We start from the raw sequence: 24,614 nt of genomic DNA on the forward strand, positions 1-24,614 counted from the left end.
CAGTTTGAGGGGGAGTGTTGGAGTTGTTAGAATATCTTGTGTAGGGTAGTTCTGTCATTGTCATGTTATAAGACATGACCAAGTTGTATTTTTCTTGTTCTTATTTTATTTCCCTTTACCTCCCTAGGGAGGCCTGTGTAATTTGGAAGAGATTATTAATGAAGTAATATGTGTGTTGAGAATAACTCAACACACGATCAATTCTCCCATCCTCTTCTCTTCCCTCCTTCTTCTTCTTCTTGCTGTAAATCTCATCTCTCTTACTAGATTCGATCCATCTTTAAGTTCCAACTCTCTCACCCCTCCTTCCCCTCTACTGTGAGCCTCCTCTCTCTGTATCCCCCCTCTCTGCAAATCCCCACCCCACCTTCTCTACGCAACCTGCCTGTGGTTGCAAAAGTCAATGTTATAGACCAATGGAAAAGGGAAAACATAGAGTGCTAAAACATAAGACATGGTGAAGACAAAACATAAAGGTTAGGGTAGATCTCAGATGTTGAGTTTCCAGGGTTAAATTGGTCTTATGGGCTGTGACACTGTTCACGTGAACAGTGTTGTGGGGTACAGGGGTAGTTCTGTTCTTTGTACTTTGTTTATTTTATGTTTCAATAATATGTATATGAGGGAGCAGTCCTGTGGCAAGTTATTCAATTCTTGCCGCAGGCTGTCCTCTCTTCGTTGGACAGCTTTGTTTCTCCTTCTTCTCTTCTCTCTCTCTAATCTGGTTACAAGGTTTTTGATATTGTAACATGGTATCAGAGCACTCTTGTAATCAGATCTGAGAATTTCTCCAATCATTCTCTGCTAGTTCCTCTTTTTCGATTCTCACTGTGGTGTGCAGCCACCTAATGCTGCAGCTCTTATGAATTAATCACTCCTTCCTTCATATATGGATGTATTGTACCTGGTTTTACTCGAAGATACTGCTGCTGACTGCAATCTACATCGAAGTCTGCTCCGACCTTGATGGATCGATCTCTAGCAGAACCCTGACAAAATCGATCTGTCCTTTGGCTGCTGTTTTTGATGTTTTTTTTTTTTTTTTTTTTTTTTTTTTTTTTAATGAAGCTTGTGGATTTGTGGCTCCTTGTTGCTGACTCTACTTTGGTCTTCTTGGCTTTGCAATTTTATGTCATTGATGTTGGCTACTTTGACAAAACTCTGACAAGTCGATTTCTTCCTGGTTGGTTTTCTGGAATTCCTTTATTGTGGTGGAGCCTTTCTTGTTGCTGGTTGTGCTTTCCAGCCTTTTTTTGGTGTATTTGGACTGCTCCTATTACCTCTTTAATCCAAATAGATTTTTGGATTTGTCATCACATTACTTGCTATCGATTTTTTGGAGCTGCTTTTTTGTCTTGTGACATGGTTGAGAACAAGAATACTATGGACAATGTTATTGTCCAGATTACTTCTATCAAGCTCAAAGGCAGCTCCAATTACTTGCTTTGGGCTCAAGCTATTTGAGTTTACATTATGGCTAAGGATAAGCTCCGTTATATTACTTCAAGTCCTCCTGCATCTAACTCTAAGGATTATAATGAATGGGTCAAGGACAATGCGATTATTCTCATCTGGTTATGGAATAGTATGGAGCCCGATATTGTTGCCAATGTATTGTTTCACACTACTGCAAAGGGAGTGTGGGATGATTTGAAGGAGACATATTCTCAAGAGAAGAGTATGGCTCGAATCTATGACCTATATGAGAAGTTGTTCCAATTTCAACAATCTGACAAGTCTCTACAGGAATACTACGGTACTTTCAAAGGAATGGTTGAAGAGCTGAATGTGTTTCAGCCGCTTACTATAGACATTGATAAGCTTAAAGCCCAACGGAATGAGTTTTTTGTTTCTAAATTTCTTGCTGGTCTGAATTCTAATTTGAAGGCTGTAAATGGTCACTTGCTTGCTGGTGAATCAGTTCCTACTCTCAATGACACCTATTCCAGACTTCAGCGCATTGCTTCCCTTCCAAGTCTGATTCCAACACTAAAGAAAATTCTGCATCCACTGTTGGTCGTGGCTGTGGTAGAGGCCATGGTTCAGGGGGAGGCCGTGGTTCTGGTGGCCGTAGTTCTGGTGGGCAGCATACTGATCGTGCTAATAGACAGTGCTCTTATTGTGGGAAATCCAATCATACTGTTGAAACTTGTTGGGCCAAAGCTCCTGATGATGGTTCTGATGTTGTAACCTCCAGTGACACTAAATCTGGTCTCTCTTCAGGAGATTCTTCCTCCATCCTTCGTGATGAGGTTTATCAATTGATGCGCCGGATATAGAGTCTTGAGACATCTATTTCTACGCATTGTTCGAGAACTCGTTTCGTTTCGGTATTTTGGGCTGACCGAAATATCCGAAATATTCGAAATTTCAGATATTTCGGTCGAAATATTGTATTTTTTCTGGTATATTTTGGTAGGTCATTTCGGTGGGTTTTAGGCCAAGTTAAGGCCTGAAACTTCATGAAAACCCTATTTAAGGCTATATAAACACATTTAAATGTTCAAATTGCAAAAATAGTCACCCAAAATGGTGTTTTGGATGTGCACCATTGATTGGCAACGTACGGTCGAACCCTAATGTATAACTTAGTTAATTACACATTTACACATACACATACACATTGTATATTAAACAAGTAAATTGACTTGGAAATAAGTTGGAAACATAATGACTCATAAGTTAAGTCATAAATCATAATATTGAGTACATAACACATCAAGTCAATAACAAGTTAACAAATAACAACTTAAGAGTTAAGATTTAAGAAGATATAAAAAATTCAAAATCACAATATCCCCAATTGTCCCCTACAAGTCAAGCAGTCATCATTCATCTCAAATGTTTACAAATTTGCTAATAATAACTACTCCGCCGTCCAGGATCAACCCCACTCATGGTCCGCTGGAGCCGACGTGTATTGCTCTCCGACTGTAGGACAAATGCATGCCACGTCATAGTCTGGGAGAAGAAGCGAGTGTAGTCATCCACAGTGACCATGTAAACTGCATCATCAACATGCTGAAGGTAACCTATCCTAGGATATAGGTCACGAAACTATGAAGAAGTACTACCCACTGATCCACTATGATATGAGTCATATGACGGCTTTGGCAGCATGTACGGGTACGGGTTGTACAGCTGCAGCTGGTGGGTTGGGTAGGAAAAGAAGTCATCCACAAAAGACGATCCACTATATCCCTGTGAGTGGGAGTCATACTCAAAACAGGGAATGGATGGAGAAGATATAGATTGCTGCCCCCAAGGGTACTGCCCAGACTGCCCTTCGCCATATGGATGTGAATGAGATGAACTATGCTCTGATTGTGCTGGAGATGGACTGCTGTCTACATAAAAAATGGGGCACTGAAATGCCTACTCGATCTACTATCTCTATCTCCAATACTCAGTCCACCAACAGAGCCAGATAGGGCATCAATGTCTATAAGCTCAGCCTGCCTACCAGTACCACTACCACTACCACGGCCACCAGGACGGGACTGGCCACGCTGCTTTCTCAAGTAAGGAATGGAATCCTACGAGACTGACGAAATGTGCTCTTTTATATAAAGCAGTTTGATGAAAAATTCGAAATCTCGCGATATTTTGGAAATATCTCGAAATTTCGAGAATTTCGCTCGAGTTTTTGTATTTTTTCGATTCGAAGTGGCATTTCGTTTCGAGCAGCTCGAAATATCCAAAATTTCCAAAATCTCGATCGAGATTTCGCGAGATTTTGAACATTGCTTCTACGTCCTCTGGGGCTTCCACTTTCGCTGCTACTTTAGCTCATGCAGGTACACCTGCTTTTCTTACCACCACTTCTACATCCTGGATTATTGATGCAGGGGCTTCCTCCCATATGACTGGTAAGTCATCATTATTTAATTCATTTTCTTCTAGTTCACATTCACCACTTGTAACTCTTGCGAATTCACTTCTACACCAGTTACTACTTATGGTACAATTTCTCCAGTCCTGACATCTCTCTCTCTCCTCTGTGCTGCATGTTCCTAAATTTCCATTATGTCTTCTTTCTGTTAGTCAGTTAACTAAAGCCCTTAATTATTCAGTGACTTTTTTTCCTTCTCACTGTGTTTTTCAGGATCTTCACACGAGGAAGATGATTGGTGGAGAGTGTAAGAAAGATGGACTGTATTGCCTCTACTTTGTTGCCCCTTCTGCTTCTGCTATTGCTACCATTGTTGGTGGAGTTTCTCCTCTCCGATGGCATTGTCGGCTAGGACATTTGTCCTTGTCTAGCCTCAAAATTTTTGTTTCCTCAGTTTAAGTCTGTAGATAGGCTGCGATTTGGGAAAGCATCACCGTGCTTCTTTTTCCTCTCGACCTGTGACCCGTAGTCGGTCTTTATTTTCGTTAGTTCATTTTGATAGTTGGGGTCCTTGTAGAGTAAGTAATAGGCGGTATTTTGTTACTTTTGTGGATGACCATTCTCATCTTACTTGGTTGTACCTCTTGAAGGATTGTTCTGAGTTTTTATTTGTTTTTTCAAAATTTTTATAATGAAATAAAGACTCAATTTGGTGTGCTCATCAAAATTTTTCGTTCTGATAATGCTTAGGAATTTGTTCAAAATGAGATCTCTTCTTTTTGTGCTACTTATGGGCTGATTCATCAAACTAGTTGCTCCTATACTCCACAACAAAATGGAGTAGCGGAATGGAAAAGTAGACATTTACATGGGGTTGCTCGTGCAATTATGTTTCATATACAAGTTCCTAAGCATTTTTGGTGTGATGCAATTCTCACTGCTTGTTTCTTGATTAATCGTAAGCCATCCTCTGTGCTTGCCGATAAATCTCCTTTTTTCGGTTTTGTTTTCTGGTTTGCCTCCCTTCCACTTACCTCCCTGGGTTTTTGGTTGCGTTTGTTTTGTTCACAATCTTCATCCCCTGGGTGATAAGTTGGAACCTCGGTCTACTAAGTGTGTTTTTTTGGGTTACTCTCGTACTCAGAAAGGGTACCGGTGTTATGACCCAGTTACTCAAAAACAATTTGTTAGTGTTGATGTGACCTTCTTTGAGGGCACCTCCTACTTTTCTACTCAGCCCACCTTGTCTGGGGACACATAGGCTGATCTTGAACCTCCACCCATTCCTTCCATTGTTCCTATCCCTACACCACCACTGCATATTTATTAGCGCAAGAAGACATTGGGGCAGCCTAGTACAGATGTTACTGCTCCACCTCCATCACTACCTGAACCATCGTCCGCCTTTGGTGCGGATCCTAGTCCTCTTGTACCTGCTGAATTACTTGTTGTTATTGATGACTGACCTGTTGCTCTTTGTAAAGGTACACGCTCTTGCACTCAAAAGTTGTTAGTTGTGTACCCTATTGACAAATTTGTCTCTTTGTCCCTTCTTCCATCTTCGTATCATCGTTTCGCTCTATCGTTGTCCTCTTATACTATTTCTCAGAGTCATACTGAGGCTCTTACTGTTCCTGAGTGGAAACGTGCCATGGATGTGGAAATGAATGCTCTCTTGACCTATAATACTTGGAGTTTGGTGGATTTACCTCCTGGTAAGGACCTGGTGAAGTGTAGGTGGGTTTATACTATTAAGTACCACTCTAATGGTTCTGTTGAGCAGTTGAAGGCCCGTCTAGTTGCCAAAGGGTATACCCAGATCTATGGAGTTGATTACTTTGAGACCTTTTCTCCGGTTGCCCGGTTGAATTTTGTTCGCCTTCTTATCTCTTTGGCCGTTAATTAAGGCTATGGAAAACCTCTTTTGTGCTTTCCTCTGGAAAGGAAAAGAAGCCTCATTTTTGCATCCAATTAGTTGGAAATCCATTTGTCTTCCCAAGGCTGAAGGAGGCTTGGGAATTCGCCGCATCCGCGATTCCAATACCGCTGGAATCCTAAAGCTCATATGGAGAATCTCCTCTAGGCAAGACTCCATTTGGGTCAACTGGGTCTATTCCCATCTTCTCATAAACACTTCCATCTGGACTGTTCCCATCCACTCCGACTCTTCTTGGGTCTGGCGTAAGATTCTCCTCCTTCGTCCTCTTGCCCTTCGAGCTACCTCCTCGGATATTGTAGATGGCTCATCCACCTCTCTTTGGCTTGATCCCTAGCACCCACTAGGAGTTCTCTACAATGTCTTTGGAGCTAGATCGATCTATTCCTCCGGCATTCCCAAATCTGCCCCACCTCTCTACCATCATCTATCTGGGCTCTTGGTCTCCTCCTCCCCCCATATCCCTATCCTCTCTCAGATTTGGTCAACCCTCCCCCCTCCCCCATGCCCTCGTGGATAAGGTTATTTGTCTCCCCTCCCCTAGCGGCAAGATTCTAAAACTCGGTCTCGACTAGGTCGAGTTTTCCGAGATCTTGGCGAGACAGTTTATTTTTTGTATATTTCAGAATTATGTTCGGTGGGCATATGGCCATAGTTAGCTCCGAAACTTTAAGGTAAGCTTGTTTTAGGCTTAATAAACATATTTAAAGGTTCAAATTGAAAAAAAAAACACCTAATTTGGTGTATTGGATTTGCACCCTTGGTTGGCAGTAAAGGCCGAACCCTTAATGTAATATTGCCTATTCTACACATTGTTTGAATGATATGAGACATAATTGGCAAGTAAAACAAGTAAATTGTGCACATAATATTGAATAATTATTTAAGAAATAGTTAAAGACTTAAAGTTTCTACTATAAACCACAAGATACAATGTGTTCACAATGCATATTACATAAACACCCAACCTAAGTACAATGAATAATACATAAGTCATAGACACCTTAGTACCCTAGTTTTCCACGTCTTAACTCCTAAGTCCCAACATTACAATACTATGACTCTATGAGTACTGAGGAGGTCGAGATTCTTGAAATATTCGAGATTTCACTGAGATTTCTCTGAGATTCTCGAAATATTCGAAATCTTAGTCGAGTTTTTCGAGATTTAACATTTTTTTGTTTCGTATCATATTTTGTTTCGACTTGCTCGAGTTTACCGAGATTTCCGAGATCTCGCCGAGATTTTGAACTATGCCCAGCGATCGCTTTAGCTTTAATTCAGCCTGGAACTTTGTTCGTAACCCTAGCCCTACTATCCCTTGTCACAAACTAGTCTGGTTCAAAGGCCTCATCCCTCGCCATAGCTTCACGGTCTGGAGATCCCTTAACCTTTGCCTCCCAACCCAAGCCTTCCTCCTTCATCGTAATATCCCTGTCTCCCCCTCTTGCATTTTCTGTTGGAATGGTTTTGAGGACACTGCCCACCTTTTCTTTGTCTACCCCTTTACATCCACCTTCTGGAACAAAGCCCTCTTGTCCATTTGCTCCCGCTGCAGGAGACCTTTTCCCTTTGATAGAGAATGGCACTGGATGGACAAGACCTTCAAAGGCAACACCCTCTGTGACACCGTGGGAAAGCTTGTTATTGGCTCCGCTATTTATCACATTTGGATGGAGTGGAACCTTAGGAGATGGACTTCCAAATCTCGCTCCTTCGACTTGATTTGAAAGGCCATCTCTTTCGATGTCTCCTCCAAACTCAGCTCTATCCCTCATAGATCCATTATAGACACCCCAAGGAACAGGCATATTGTTGTTACCTAGGGCTTAGATAGATCCCTTTTGCAGCCTCCTCCCTCTTTAAGGATGGCCTGATTTTGCGTTTCTTTTCTCCCCCCCCCCCTCTTTCCTCCTTTGTACATCCCCCCCCTTTTTTCCCCCTGCCCCCTCCTGGGGTATGGTAATATATTTATTCACCAAAATAAAAAAATTTGATTGGCCATTGTTTTAGTTGGACATTAAAAATGCCTTCCTTTATAGTAACTTGCTCGAGGAGGTAGCAACCTCTAGGGTATGTTGCTCAGGGGGAGAATGTTGGACGTGTATGTAGGTTTTCCTAAGGCAATTTATGGGTTGAAGCAGTCTCCTCGAGCCTGGTTCTCGAGCCTGGTTCGAGAAGTTTAGTACAACCGTGACCAAATATGGCTTCTCTCATTGTTTTTCAGATCATCTAGTGTTTGTTCGTCGCAGAGGAGAAAAGTTAGTTGTCTTGGTTGTTTATGTAGATGATATTATTGTCTCTGGTAATGATGAGGATGGTATAGCTGAGGTGAAAAGGTATTTACAGCAGCATTTTAAGACCAAGATTTAGGTCATCTCCATTACTTTCTTGGGATTAAAGTAATTAGAAGTATAAAAAAGGAATCAGCCTATCTCAAAGGAAGTACATTTTGGATCTCTTGTCTGACACTGACATGCTTGCATCAAAGCTAATGGATATTCCTATGGACCCTCATCAGAAGTTTGGGGTTAATGATGGTGAACTTCTCAAAGATGTGCACTCTTACAGAAGCCTGATTGGGAAGTTGATATATCTAATTGTCACCAGACCGGAAATATTCTTTGCTGTTGGTGTTCTTAGTCAATTCATGCAGTCCCCTTGTAAAGCTCATTGGGATGTTGCTATTTGGATCCTTTGGTACTTGAAGGGTGCTCTTGGAAAAGGTCTTGTTTATCGTCCCAATAGGCATATGGAGTTAGTGGCATACTTTGATGCAGATTGGGCAGGTTCGGCTAGTGATCATCGCTCTACTGCGGGGTATTGTACCTTTGTTGGAGGTAACCTGGTTACTCGGTGTAGCAAGAAACAAACCACTATTGCCATGTCCAGTGCTGAGGTAGAGTACAAAGCCATGGCTCATACTACTGCTGAGTTAAAGTGGATTCGGTCTTTACTTCTTGAGATGGGTTTTCCTGTGCCAACACCTATGAAGATGTACTGTGACAACCAAACAGCCGTCTACATTTCTAGTAACCCTGTCTTTCACGACCAGGCATATTGAAGTGGATTGTCACTTTGTTCGGAGTGCAGTATTGAAGAAACTGATCAAGACTCCCTTTGTTTCTTCATCAGATCAACTTGCTGATGTGTTCACTAAGTCCTTGTTTACTTCTAATTTTCGTCAGTGTTGTAACAAGCTGAGCGTGGGTGATACATATGCTCCAGCTTGAGGGAGAGTTTTGAGTTTCCAGGGGTAAATTGGTCTTATGGGGCTGTGACACTGTTAACAATGATGTGAACAATGTCGTGGGGTACATGGGTAGTTCTGTCCTTTGTACTTTGTTTATTTATGATTCAATAATATATATATGGGGGGAGCAGTCCTGCGGCAAGTTATTCAATTCTTGCCGCAGGCTGTCCTCTTTTCGTTGGACAACTTTGTTTCTCCTTCTTCTTCTCTCTTTCTCTTCTCTTCTCTCTCTCTAATCTGGTTACAAGGTTTTTGATATTGTAACATCGGAAATGGAAAGGCAACGAAAATGTGGAGGAAAAAAAAGAATGATTAGAAGGCGTATCACCATTTGTTGGAGGCCAGTGAGGTAGATGGCCTGAGAGCAGGAAGATTGAGCAACAGGGCACAAAGCTCTGGTAGTGATGTCTTCAGCGATCCAATGGACACGGAGAGGCACTAGTAATGTAGTCCTAGATATGTAGGAGACCTACTAGGAGCCAAACAACAGGACCAAACAGCCAAAGGGGTTGCTGGTTCGAATGGACAGCACTATGATTTAGGTTAATTCTAGGGTTTAGGAGGGGAATTTGGGAATGGGTCTTATATAGTTTTAATATGCAGGTCTAGGGGGTTATTATGGGATAAAAATAATAGGATTTGGTTAAGTTTGAAAAATCTGCATAATTAGGGTTAGGGTTTTGGGTTTTAGATTCTAGGCTGAAACTAGGGTTTTAAGATGGGAGTTTGGACTCAGGTTTGTGGTCGAGTTTTCCAATGAGGGGGAAGAACACTCGATCAGAATATGGAGGGGAATTGATGGGCAGAAGTTACTGATCTGGGAATCCTAGGGTTTTGGGGTTTTAGAGGGATGAGGGGATTAGGGTTTAGAGTTGTACGTGGGGCTGAGATGGCAGTCGAGTGGAGGGTCTGCTGTGAGGGGGTTGTGTTTAAAGTTTTAAAGGGCTTGACTGTGAAATTTGGGCTGGACAGACTCTACATGGAGTTAGGGTTATGGGGGGTCGATTAGGGTAAGCTGGAGGAAGAAGAAGAAGATTGTTAAATAGCAGAAACTATAAAATACTCACTGGGTTTTGTAGATCTGCAGCAACAATAGCTTGAAGAAGCTTGAATGACGAAGAAGAAGAACCTCCCGGTACTGGACAGACGCAAGGAGTCGTGAGAGTCCACTCACCCTAGCACCTTGAGATCCACAAGGCAACACTCACACAAAGGGAGCAATGGCAGCAGCAGCAAAGGCAGCAAAGCAACGAAATATTTTTTCAAAATAAACTGTGGGGGAGCCTCTCCCACGATTCTCTTATTAATAAGGGCCTAAGGGCCAAAACAGAATACAATTCAAACTCTCCTTCATCAATCGTGGATGGGAGTAGCTAGATTAAAATAACTTAAACTTAAAAGGAAAAGACTCATCTACCCGTAATAACTTAAGACAACTTAAAAAAACTTAAATAAAAGATACCCTCGGAACCAATAAGAATAAAACAATCTCAGCCAATAGGATTAAGTCCTTAAGGCTGCTAAAAAAACTAAGTATAGAACTGAAATAAACTATCCTAAGGCTCCTACTAAAACCCTAGGTTTAGGGTGGCTTCCTCAATTCGAGGAGGCTTGGATCTACATCAACTAGCAGATGAACCAGCGACCTCAGTTCTCTGAAACTACTCTGCTATTGGCAAATAACACAGTCCATGGAATCATCTTGGGTTCACAAGCATCTGAAAAGTCTTTGGGTAAGCTCATGGTCCCATGGTGACCGTAGGGCAATCCCATGGTTGCCCATGGGAACCCTAAATAAAACTCAGGTCTCTCATGGTTGCCCGTGGGAACCCTAGTGAATCCCTATTAGGGTTTGGTATAAAAATTTCTTACCAAACCCTCTCTTTTCTTGTCCCATAAAATTATGGGATCCACAAGAATAGAGCAGGTCATCTCCTTTCCCTCCCATGGAAAGAGGGAACCATCCCATACCCGAATGCGCAGCGGAAAATAGATCGATTCGGGTTTCTTTCACATCCCCTGATTACCAAATAATTAAAACACTTTTTTTTTTTAAATCCCGAATATTACCTGGGACCCGGGCCAGCCCTTAGAATATTATTAATGTCAAAATTTGGAAAAAGAATACAAGGGGGGGACGTACCGCCTTACCCCAACCCAAGGAGCATAACTCTCAACAAACACTAGGCCCAAACCCATACAAGCAAAACTAGAATTTCTTCTCCAAAATCTGGATCCAATCCGAAATTGCTTAGTAGTTACCAAACAATTTTTATTTTTTGATCAAAATGGTTTTAAGTAATGGTTTTTCTTTTTTTAAATAGGCCAAAAACAAAATGAAAAACGATACCAAAAAGACCCTAAGTCTTTTTCGTTTTGTTCTTTGATTTCAATTTGCATGTGAGGTTTCCCTATATCACATGTGGTGTTATTCTGCCTTTTATTATTATTATTTTTTTCTGGATGAATCCTTTTATTATTATTATTATTACTATTATTTTCAATTTTACTTTGAGCCTTCAAAGGAGAGAAAAATCTGATGAATTATTTGGCTACTACCTAATAATATTGATATATCTGCAAGGTTCAATCAAAGGCTTTTTTCATGAGCCGATATATAGGTAGCCTTTCGAGTCAAACTTGGCTGGATGGGCTCAATTCTGAGAGATAGCAGCTAAGGGGCATCCCGAAAAAGTGCTTGTTTTGTCTGCACAGTGACCTTTACTCACATGGTAGTTTTGAGTCTAAAAGCACTTTGTGATGTGGCTGGGCCATACAATTGAATTGGGGCACAAAGTTTTGTTTTTTGGGTGAATAAAAATTCATTACCAAAGAGAAAGAAAACAAAGAGCCCCCAGAATTCAGGGGGAAAAGGGAGGAGAAGAGAAAAACCTACAATACATAGGGCTAACTGACCCCCTAGGGGGAAGGGGAGAGAAGAGAAGAAGGGAGACCCCAGGAAGATACAATGAGCCTGTTCCTTGGGGAATTAACACAAGAGGAAGAAGGAGAATGTGAGGATTTGGAGGTAACATTGAAAGAGATGGAGTCCCAAATCTGCCTGAAAGACCTAGAGTTGGAAATCCATCTCCTAATATTACGCTCCATCCAAATGTGCGAGATAGTAGCCCCGAAAGCCAACAAACCAATTCTATCACAAAGCGAATTGCCTCCAAAAGCTTTAATGATCCACTTCCACTCACTCTGAAGGGCCAAAACCTTCCTTCTCCTAGGCCAGCATTTGATGAGGATCCCTGACCAAATAGAAGCAGAGAAGGGGCAGTCAAAGAATAAATGATCAACCGATTCGGAGCCATTCCAGCAAAGGCAGTAAGCGGGAGAGACGTTAAGATGTCTGCGGATGAGGAAAGCCTGAGTTGGAAGACAGTTTGAAAGCGTGCGCCAAACACAAAAGCTATGTCTTGGGATATGGCCTTTGAACCAAGCAACCTTGATCCAATCAACGGAAGGGCCTCTAGATCTTAAGTGATTCCAAGCCGATTTGATGCTGAAGATACCTGAGGCTGAAGGAGTCCAACAAACAAGGTCCCCCGAATTTGGATTTCTCCCAGTCAGAGGAGGGAGAGAGTTCCAAATAAAATCAAGATGAGGGGAAGGAGAGGGGGCCCAGGACCCAGAGGAGATTATGTCTGCAACTGTTGAAAGTCTGTGGAGACTAGCCCTGTAATTGGGGCACAAAGTTGACTTGTAGGCTGTAGCTAGTTTACAGGATCCTTTTCAATCTGACAGTTCTTATGGAAACACATGGAGAGATTTAAACTTAGATAGTTTTGTGAGTTTCAATTATAAGCTTTTTGTCATAAGCTCAGGTAGAATTCATTTTACTTAGAATTCCAGAGAGTTAAAAAAGGAGGGGAAGTATTTTACTTTCCCTACTATATTTCACATCTGTGGGCATGAAATAGTATGCCCAACTGTGAAAGTTTATGTCCATTATTTTTACTTCCAATCAGGCAAACTATATAATTAGAAATTTTACTTCCACACGTTTTATGTCAAAACAAACATAATTTAATGAACAGTTCATAAAGTTGTCCTCAAGTCCATGAATTAGTTTCTTTTTTTACTTAGGTACCCTTCGTACCCCCTTTTTTTGTATTTCTGAAAGGAAGGTAAATGTATATTCTCTAATCCATGTCAGCCTTCCAGGCTGAAATGTTGTCTTCTGTATATTTCCTTTTGTTTTCTTCTACTATTTGAGCCCTTGTATCATGAATTTTGTTCTACATTTACTTGTTCTGTGATCAAGGTAAAGTCTTTTTTGTTTTTTTTAGTGTTAATCCCACTGAGGAGACTGCAGTGGTTGAAAAGAAACTTACGGAAGAAGAGAAGACAACTCTTAAGGTAAAACTGATGGTGAAGTGGGCAGTCATTCCGACTTTAAGTTTTAACTTTTGTATCTGCATTTATTTTGTTCGGTCAAAATGATGGGATGCTCTATTATTTCATAGCACAATTGAATTTGAATTGTTTTTTGAGAATTTAGTCTGCATGCTTGTGGATCAAGTCATGATTTAACTTCAAGTTATCAATAATCTATGCATGTAGTTGTTACTGAAATTCAAACACCACTGAAATGGCACCAAATGTATATGGTCTCATTGTGATCTTTTATTTTTATAAGTAACTGAGATTTTATAAAAATATATGAGCATAGCACACAAGTCATATAGTACAACAACAGGAGGCCAAAGCCAGGAGCCCTAAGAGAGACAAACACCAGGATAAGGATCAGGTACAAGCACTCTCTGTTACCCCCCCCCCCCAGAAAGAAAAAAAAAAGGTTACAAGCACTCTCTTTTCAGCCCCCATTAGCATGTTCATCGGCTAGAAGATTAGCAGAAAGCTTCCTTCATTAAAATGAAGAGCTCGCATGGGAACACAAAGAGCCAGTTTTTTTTTTGTCTATCAAGTGTATGTATCACCAAGCATGGTTCAAGAAACCAGACGAAACTTGGTTCAAGTCAGGTTTCGATTGGTTTCGATATCTCGGTTTCCCAAGAAACCGAGACGAAACTTGGTACAAGTCAGGTTTCAACCATATTTCACACATTTCAGTAGTTTCGACTGAAAAATATCAAGTTTTGACCAGTTTTGACCAGCCTAGTTTTGACCAGTTTTGACAGCACATAACATGTCGAGTTTTGCCCAGAAAATACCAGGTTTTGGCCGAAACCTGGGCAATATCAGTTTCCTGGCTGGTTGAAATCAGCCTTGGAACCAAGATTTAGAATCTTGTCACCAAGGCCCAACCTGAAGAGGTTGAAGCCATTTGATCATTATTAGAGAGTACCCTTCCACAATGGTGTAACCATCCATTGTCATTTGATATCTTCAAACCTTTAATAGCTACTATGAGCTCAACTATTATGGAATCACATTAAACAATCAGCCCAGAAAATTCTATTATAATAGACCCCTCACCATCTCATTGTGGTCTAATGAGATAATCATTTAGGGAATAGAACCTGCTCAAGTTGTCCTCTGATCAAAACAGCCGAAACTCCTGGAATATTTCTCTGTTACAACTTTCTGGGGCATCTGGATTTGCAACCCGTCTAAAAGTTGAGTGAGATACAGAATGTTGCTGAAGACACTCATTTAATATATTTACTCTCCTTATGCACTGAAGCAAGTCCTTATTAAATTGTTCATCTATTCTAGCTAAGAAATGGAGTAACTGGAAGGAGTTATGGTTTTTACTGGGAAGTTTATAGCTCAGCTTGTCTGTTTGTTGGCAGCATCTCTCTTTGTTCTCTCTCCTTATTTATATTGGGCAGTGAAGAAACAACATATAAATGAACTTTGTAGCTGAAATGAGGATGATGAGAAAGATGAGTGGTAAAACTAGAAAAGATAAAATAAGGACAAGTTTGAGCTAATTTAAGTGTTATCAAAACCTGAATTCTGAGAATGCTTGAATGATCAATGAGATCAGTCAAGCTCTCTATTTATAATAATAATAATAATAAAAGAGATTACAAAGGGAAACACTGTTCACAACACTGTTCACGTGAACAGTATCACAGCCCAAATTACAACTCTACCCTTGTTCAAAAGTACATAAATAAAGCATAAATAAAATACCAAAAGTACCCTTATAATTTTGGGTAACACATCTCAACACTCCCCCTCAAGTTGGGGCATAGATATCACACATACCCAACTTGACTAGGCTAGGATAAAACAACTTTCCAGGCAGTCCCTTGGTGAAGACATCAGCAAGTTGATCAGAAGAAGTCACAAAGGGATAACAAATCTGTCCATCTTCTAATTTCTCCTTGATGAAATGCCTATCCACTTCAACATGCTTGGTACGGTCATGCTGTACCGGGTTGTGTGCTATGCTAATTGCAGCCTTGTTATCACAATACAACATCATAGGAAGGCGAATAGGAATACTCAGATCTTGTAGCAGACCTTTAAGCCAAAGTAACTCACAAATCCCTTGTGCCATAGCTCGAAATTCAGCTTTGGCACTAGAACGAGCAACTACATTTTGCTTCTTGCTATGCCAAGTGACAAGATTTCCACCTACAAAGGAGCAATACCCAGAAATAGATTTTCGATCTGCAGAACCAGCCCAATCAGCATCGGTGTATGCTTCTATCCGTAGGTGACCATGTGAAGACAAAAGAATGCCTTTTCCAGGAGCTGACTTCAAATAGTGTAGAATGCGAAGAACAGCCTCCATATGTGAAGTGTAGGGATTATGCATAAATTGACTCACAAGACTCACAAAGAATAAAGAATGTCCGGACGAGTGTGTGAAAGGTAAATCAGCTTCCCTACAAGCCTTTGGTACCGGCCTTTATCTACAGGCTCACCCTCATTTTCCTTGAGACGAACAGTGGGATCCATAGGAGTATCCAAAGGGTGGCAGCCTAGCAAACCTGTTTCAGCCAACAAGTCTAGGGCATACTTTCTTTGGGAAAGAAATATGCCTTTTGAAGATCTGGCCACTTCAATCCTAAGAAAGTATCTTAACTTCCCTAGATCCTTGATCTCAAACTCCTGGCCGAGGAAGGTCTTCAACTGTCTGATCTCATCACCATCATTGCCAGTAACCACTATGTCATTCACGTAGACTATAAGAACAGTGAGTTTTTCACCAACCCTCTTAATAAAGAGTGTGTGATCAGCATTACTCTGCTTATAGCCCACAAAAATCATGGCCTTGTGGAATCGACCAAACCAAGCTCGGGGTGACTGTTTCAGCCCATACAGTGCACGCTTTAGCCGGCACACTTTTCCTTTATTTCTGTCACAAGAAAAACCTGGTGGAATGTCCATATATACCTCCTCCTCCAGTGCTCCATTTAGGAAGGCATTTTTAACATCTAGCTGCTGCAAATCCCAACCAAGGTTGACAGCACATGATAACAACACATGAATTGTATTCAGCTTTGCAACAGGTGCAAAGGTCTCCTGGTAATCAATGCCATATGTCTGAGTGAAACCCTTGGCCACGAGTCGTGCCTTATACCTATCCACAGTGCCACCCACCTTCTGTTTCACCACAAACACCCACCTACATCCAACGGTTTTCTTCCCAGATGGAAGAACCACAAGCTCCCATGTGTTATTTTTTTTCAAAGCTTCCATTTCTTCCATCATGGCTGCCTTCTACTTTCCATCTGATAGAGCTTCCTGCCAATTGTTAAGAACACGAACAGAAGAAAGAGAAGAAATAAAAGCACGAAATGATGGGGAAAGGGAGTCATAAGACACAACATGAGATATGGGATGCTGAGTGCAAGTCCTGACACCTTTGCGAAGGGCAATAGGCAACTCAGGAGAAGGAATATTACCTGGTGGAGAGGCAGGTTCTGGATCCAGGTTCGGCAACTGGATGGGTACGGGAGCAACAGTTGATTGAACCTGCGTATATTTCCTTGCATAGGTCTTCATTTTGCTAGCATCAATTATACCTTGAAATTCACTAATGGCCCTCTGGACAGGAGTCTGGGCTGGTGTGGTTTGCTCCCCCTGTACAGGAACCTCTCCCCCTGACTCAGGGGGAGGAGGAGGACTAGAAGGAGGCTGAACGGGAGAAGTAGGCTGAATAGCTATTCAGCCTCATCATGAACCAACTGGAGTGGAGGTGGAGAGTCTAAAGTCAACACATCTTCGCTAATACTCACCCCTTGAAGATGTGGGGACACATAGTAGGAGATACTCTCATGAAACACGACATCCATGCTGACAAAAGTCCGGCGGGATGGAGGGTGATAGCACTTGTACCCCTTCTGTGTGGCAGAGTACCCTAAGAAAATACACCGAAGACTACGTGGGTCAAGTTTGCCCGGGGACCTTGTATCCCTGGCATAGCAAATGCAGCCAAAAACCTTAGGGGGAACAACAAAGGAGGAAGAGCCAAGTAATAGCTCAACAGGGGGTCTAGAGTTAAGGACCCGACTGGGCAGCCTATTAATTAAATAGGTTGCGTGAAGAACAAGCATCCCCCAATAAACGGAAGGGACATTACGCAAACAAGAGCACGAGCTACCTCCAAGAGGTGGCGATTCTTCCTCTCAGCCACGCCATTTTGGGCCGGAGTATCCACACAACTGGTCTGATGGAGGATGCCATGGGCAGCCAAGTATTTTTGGAACTGACCTTCCATATACTCTCTCCCATTATCACTCCTTAAAGTCTGAACAGTGGCATTAAATTGAGTTTGAACCAGCTTGTGAAAGTGCTGAAAACAAGAAAAAACCTCACTTTTATTGTGCATAAGATAGACCCAAGTGAACCTGGAATAGCAATCAATAAAGGTGACATACCACCGATGACCCGAAAGTGAAACTTTTTGACTAACCACACTAACTGTAAAGGCTATGTCAGACTGTATGTGGGATACGTGTATCAGTCTTCCAACTTATCTTTGATAACTGCCTTTATCAATTGGTTTCCCATCCTTGTTCTTGAGATAAGTGTTAGGCTCTAGCGAACTATCTGTAGGTTTACACCCCAACATCCTTGTGTTTGATAAGAAATCAAGATTATACTTCCATTGTGATGAACATACCTTGAGCTGAATGGGCAAGCTCGATCCTAAGAAAATATCTCAGCTTACCCAGGTCCTTGTTCTCGAACTCTGTCCCCACATAGGTCTTCAGTGTAGATATTTCATCAACATCCCTCCCAGTGATTACAATGCATATACATAGACGATCAAGACTGTAATATATTCACCTGTCTTTTTGATAAACAAAGTATGATGAACATTACTTTATCACTGATAACACCATGGCTCTATGGAACCGACCAAACCATGCTCTTAGGGATTGTTTCAGACCATACAAAGCTCGCTTTAGCCTACACACTTTGCCTTGAGTTTTTGAAGAAGCAAATCCAGGAGGAACATCCATATATACCTCCTCTTCAAGTTCCCCGTGGAGAAAATCATTTTTCACATCAAGTTGTTGAAGATCCCATCCTGGGTTAACGACACATGAGATAATGACTCTGACAGTGTTCATTTTTTCTACTAGTGCAAATGTTTTTTGATAGTAGATCCCATGTGTCTGAGTGAATCCTCTAGTAACCAACCTTGCTTTATTTCTATCCACTGTTCCATCTACCTTCTGTTTCACTACAAAAACCCACTTACAACCTACAAGTTTCTTTCCTGGAGGAAGGTGCCCTAGATCCCATGTGTCATTCTTCCCAAGAGCCCTCATTTCTTCGTTCATTGCTTCTTTTCACCTTGAATTAGCTAGAGCTTCTTGCATTTGTTACAAATGGAAATAGAGGACAATGAAGAAACTAAGGCTGTGTTTGGTATACATTCTTGGAATGTATTCTAAGGTGATTTCGCATTCTCAGATGATAAAAAAAACAACTATTTTTATCATCTGAGAATGCGAAATTGACCTAGAATGCATTCCAAGAATGCATACCAAACACAGCCAAAGGTATGGAAGTAGGGAGAAAGTGAGTCATATGAAACAACGTTAGAAATGGGATGCTGAGTACAAGTTTTACGGGGTTTACGAATAGCAATTGGTAAGCCAAGACTAGGAATCGCTAGGAGTAGGATCACTAGGAGGACTTGGATCCGGTAGGGACGACTGGATAGGAGCAGTGGTGGTGGTAGCATCAACTTGCTTATGTTGCTTATGCCAAGTTCCTTGTGCAAATACCTTCAAAGTGTCAGGCTCCCCCTGGACTAGAGGCTGCTCCTGTTCCTGTCCTGTCATACCCTCCTCAAGTTCAACAGAAGAATCTTCCACTGTAGGAATATCCAATGGAGTAATTAAGGGCACGTCTTCACTTGCAGACTCCCCGTGAAAAGGAGCAGTAGAAGGAAAATAAGCTTCCGACTCATGGAAGATTACATCCATAGTGACAAACATCTTCCGTGAAGGGGGTTGATAACACTTATATCCCTTTTGGGTAGACGAATAGCCCAGAAAAATACAGCGGAGCCCCTTTAGGTCAAACTTGCCATGCACATGATGATTATGAGCAAATACTACACAGCCAAAAATTCTAGGTGGCACAACAAAAGAAAATGATCCCAGTAATACCTCAAGGGGGCAGCGAGATGCCAAGACACGGGAGGACATCCAGTTGATCAGGAAAGTTGCCAAAAGCACTGCATCACCACTATGCATGTCTTTCCTCTCCACTTCTCATAGGGTCATTTTAGTTCTGCCCCTAGCTCTTTTAGTTCCTCAATCTGAATCAAATGACTCCTCCGTACTGGAGCATCGAAAGGCCTCCGTTGAACATGGCCATGCCTCCTCAAACGACTTTCTCGTAGCTTATCATGTATCAGAGCTACTTGCAAATCAGCTCTAATATGATCATTCCTTACTAATAAATTAAAAAATTCATGTATAGAACTGTATCGACCTGATTTAGACCGATACAGTAACAATATGGACCGATAAAAATTGATATGGAACGACGATACACTCAATACATGCTGCCAAAACCCATAAATCTCTGTTTTTGAAATAAAACTCCTTCTCTTAGTTTTTGGCCAAAATCCAAGTAGCGACCCATATATGCTCAAAAGCAACCTAGGCTGGGTGATCAAATGAGAAAATCTTTGCATTAAAGCTCACCAAAGTAGAAGCCAACATCTAAGCTGTGGGTTGATGTATGTTAAAAAAATATGAATGTTTTTGCTTGAATCTTTTTATTTTATCCTTGCTTGTTTTTGCCAAGTATCACATCTGAACCTGAAAACTGACCTTGAACTATGCATTTATTGTTGAAAGAACATGGATTTGTGCATCTATCTTCAGAATTTATCCAAAAATAAAAAATAGTAGAATTTTGGAAATTTTTAAATATTTTTTTACTTTAATTGCAATATCTAGTGTAAATAATTTATATATGCTTTTGTAAACAGCAGTGAACATGAATGCTTGAATGACCTAAATCGATCATCCAGCCCCTTATTTATAATAATCTCAAATTACAATCAAAGTATGAATCCCCCCCAGTCCTATTCCTATTAGGAATTCCCACTACAATTAGGAATCTCAAATAGAGATCTGATAGAAGGGAAAAAACAGAAAAGAAGTAAAAATAAAACATAAAATAATTAAAACAATAAGGACTAAATTACCCCTATCTGGTAAAGTAGCCCATCTCAACAGCTTTCTTGCGTGAATCTATGACTCCCATGATTTCCAGAATATTTGAAATTTTCTCCAATTTTAGGAAATTAGAAAATAGTATAAGTATGGTAATGTTTGGATTTCTTTTTGTTTCAAATGGTCTATGATTTTTAAATAAGCAAGTAAATAGATAGGTTTTGATCTTCATGAATCATTTGTGAATGTTTAATTGTTCCCAATCCTTTGAATTTGTATGGAAGTTAAAAACATTGCCTAAATAGGGAATTTTTGAGTTTGTTTTTCTCTTCAAATGATCTAAAATTGAAAAAATTGCATAATTAGATAGATTTGGATCTATCTTGAATGAGTAGTGATCTATATAATACATAATTATATTTGTTGGTAAGCACTTATTATTGATAATTACAAATTACTTAATGTTTGTTTGATATGTTACTGTAGTATGTTTATTATATTTATACTTAATTTTTATTTCTTAATAGTATGTTTAGTTTGTTTGAACTTACATGTTGTTTGCATGGTTTGGACCTTTACGGTTTACTTTAGGCTAGTATCCTAATACAAAAATAGATTTTCTTTTTGAAATATTCTTGCTTTATTGCTTCTTATTACTTATTTATAAAGTCAATATTGCCCTTGCCATCAAGGACTTGAATAAAAAAGATGCCGCCAAGACAGACAAGCTGATATTGGTTGGATATTATTATTTGTTGCTTGTTTATTCTGTATTATACTTAAAAGCAGTAGTTTTGCATACATCCAAGCATATACCTCCATATCCAAGTGTATCCAACATCTCTTAGAGTCTCTCTGATATGTCTCTTAAAATAGAGTCTCTCTGATATGTCTCTTAAAATCAGATTTCCGATACTGATACTTTAAATCTTGTTTCTTGTAACCATTTCTGTTTATGCCTGAAAACTGTTGTGTCAAAATTTCAGTTTTATGTTTTTCTAATTGTTACTGCTGAGGGAAATTGAGGCAATTTGGAATTTTGTTGATGCCTCTGCTTTCTTGTTTTTGTCAGACTAGGCTGCAAGAATATGAGGCAATGCTTGGAAACTCCCCAAAGGATCCAATTGCTCTTGAAGTGAGTTTTCATATGTTACTTTGGCTAAATTTGTTAGTTTTTCTACTTTTTTCTTGTATTCAGCTTGAACTTTGTACATAATTATTGAGGGTTTACTTGGTCTGTTACTTAAACTTTAGTTCTGTTTGTTCTATATCTGTATGCTTTTTGATAGGAAAAAACTATGGTAGATCAAAAGTATCATTAAAAATATCATTGGTCAACATGGTTGATTCATTTTTCTCCTCTGAACTAAAACAATTATCTGTTAATAAGTCCTTTGTGGGTCCCTTTTGTGGTGCAACTTGGGTCTGAAAAACTGTACATCTCTGCCAAAAATTTTCTGGGCTTGGGTGGGATTTGTGGGATTTTCTGCCTCTGGGCCAGGTCTGGGCTGAGTAATCCCAGCCTAAGGTCAGGCTGGGCCAGGTTAGGGTTGAGGCCTTGGTTCTTGTCTGGCCTAAGCCCAGCCTGAGGTCGGGCTGGGCCAGGTTAAGGTTGAGGCCCTGGTTCTTGTCTGGCCTAAGCCCAGCCTGATTTTCGTGCAAGTGTACTTTAATTATATATATTTAGGGTGAGTTTCTCTTGACAGGCACATCTATATAAATAGGTGGCCGAGCACCTATTTCTGCCAAATGGCTGGTCGGATGGAGCTGAAATTTTGTGGACAGATAGATCCTAAGGTCCCCTGTTGTTAAGTTTCAGCTCAAAAGGAGTTAGCCGTGTTTTAAACTAAAGTATTGAATAATTAAGGACTGCCTGAAGGGTGTGAGAATGAATGCTTGGATGACTGGGGGATGCATGGACATACATACATGTGAGGGTGAATGATTGAATCACCCTTCCATGTGGTACAATTAGGTGTGGCTGTCCACCTATTTCTTTAGACTTGTTCGTCGAGAGAAAAATTTTCCATATTTATAAAATCGTTCTTATGAATGAAACACTAATGTGCCAAAATAATCAAGCCAATTGTAATCTAGTTTATAAAGTGTACCAGAGGATAAGGGGAAATTATACATACATAAATCTGTCCTTATCTGTAATAGCATACATAATATCTTATAAATAACAATCGGGGGGGGGGTCACAGTTTGGGTATTTTGATCCCAACCGCGTATTCCTTTGTTCTCTTCTCTTCTCTTCTCTTCCCATCTTCTTCTCCTTCTCCATCATGTGCAGGTACAGGTTTCTTATTTTTGATATTGTTACATGGTATCAGAGCAAAAAAGTAATCAGTATTGTAATCATTCTTTTCTATTTTGGAGAGTCTTCTACGGTTTCCTCCTCGTGGTTCGCAACAACCAATGCTGTCCTGTTTGCAATAAAAACCTAGTTGCGAGAATATGAAAACTAGGGTTTCTTAGGTTGCTGCTGTTTAATATATACATGCTATGCAGTGGATTGAAGATTAGGGTTTATACAACCAGAGTTCTCTTCCTAGGCAAGCTTTTCCCGGTTTATCTACGGAATCAGAATTCTCTCTTGTGGTACAAGTTATTGATGATGATGTGATCCATAGTTGTCAAGGTGTCGCCTAGGCGAACGTCGCATAGGCATCCAAGCCCTTTCTTGGGTCCAAGGCGACTACACGCCTTGTTGACACTTCACGAGTTTACGTTGATTTATGTTTATTGTTTTGTTTTTTTGATGAATATGCGTATATTATATCCTATGCTTTGTTATTATATGTTTAGTTTTCTCATATTAGATCATTACTAGTATCATCATATCTAATGCATTACTATGGCTTCTATGTTGCATATAAGCATAATTCTATAAAATTATCATTTTATATTATATTACATATAGTTTAGTCATATACTGCACACCTAGGGCGCCTTGTTGGTACGCCTCCAACACCTTAGGTCGCCTAGTCGCCGTGACAACTATGATGTGATCTGCTTCTCTGCCCTATATATGGTGTTGTAATCTTATATGGAAGACTGTTTTGTGATTACTTCATCTTTAGATCCAGTTTTCTGCAGTTTTTTGAGGAACCCAAGTTCTAGCGGGAGTTTTTCAAGAAGTTAGATTCTCCTTGTCAGATTGCTGTGAAAATTTGCAGACATATTCTTTCTCTATATTGCTAAAGAAGTGCTTCAAATTTGAGATCTATTAATATTCATAGTTGTCAAGGCGGCACCTAGGCGTTGGTTCCTCCCCCCCTCCCGCCCGACCGCCTTGACAACTGTGCTCCTATTGCTTCCTGCAATTTCAAGGGAGATTCTTCTCTGCGCATTGAGTGTTTTCACACTCTGCAATTTGCATTTTTCTGGTTCTTTATATTCTGATTTTGATTATCAAGTAGATTTAATACCTTTCTTGTATTGGCTGGCTGCTGTGACCTTTGGTTTTAACTTCCATCTAATCCATGGATTGTAGTTGGGTTTCTCCTTATTTTTTGTTGCTGGAATTTTATCCCTTGTGTTCTAATGGGTGACTTAAACCCTTCTATGGACTCAATGTCCAAATCATTGCATTTAAGCTCATCAGAGCATCTAGTTTTGGAACAGCAAAAATTTGTCTATTGCAGCTAGTGTTAAGTGTCACTCTACTGCTAAAGGTGTTTCAGATGACCTGAAAGAAAGTTTTTCCCAAGTAAAAAAAATGTCTTGAATATATCATCTATATGAGAAATCTTCTCCTTTAAGCAAGGTGATTTATGAAATTGAGAATAATGGCTTGTGACCTTATATCCACAGCCCCACTTCATTATATTAGACTAGAGAATGTTCAGGAATAGGTACAAATACATAAATATCCCTAAGGGATAAATAAGATAAAATTACCCCTATACCCATATTAAAACACTCCCCCTCAAGTTGGTGCATAGATATCAATCATGCCCAACTTGGAAATAATTGGATGAAAAACTTTACTAGATAAGCCCTTGGTAAACA

At 40.3% G+C, this 24,614-nt stretch overlaps 1 protein-coding gene across 4 annotated transcripts in view; it reads left to right on the top strand.

The window, feature by feature from the left end:
• LOC122638871 overlaps positions 1–24,614 on the top strand; it is a 154,617-nt gene that overhangs the window by 79,234 nt on the left and 50,769 nt on the right. For all 4 annotated transcript variants that reach the window (XM_043831727.1, XM_043831730.1, XM_043831732.1 and 1 more), the window contains exons 8-9: positions 13,317–13,386; positions 21,670–21,732. In XM_043831727.1, the coding sequence (XP_043687662.1) occupies positions 13,317–13,386; positions 21,670–21,732 (133 nt within the window). The remainder of the gene's footprint in view (positions 1–13,316; positions 13,387–21,669; positions 21,733–24,614) is intronic.

Source organism: Telopea speciosissima, chromosome 1 (genome assembly GCF_018873765.1).
Source record: "Telopea speciosissima isolate NSW1024214 ecotype Mountain lineage chromosome 1, Tspe_v1, whole genome shotgun sequence".
NCBI lineage: Eukaryota > Viridiplantae > Streptophyta > Magnoliopsida > Proteales > Proteaceae > Telopea > Telopea speciosissima.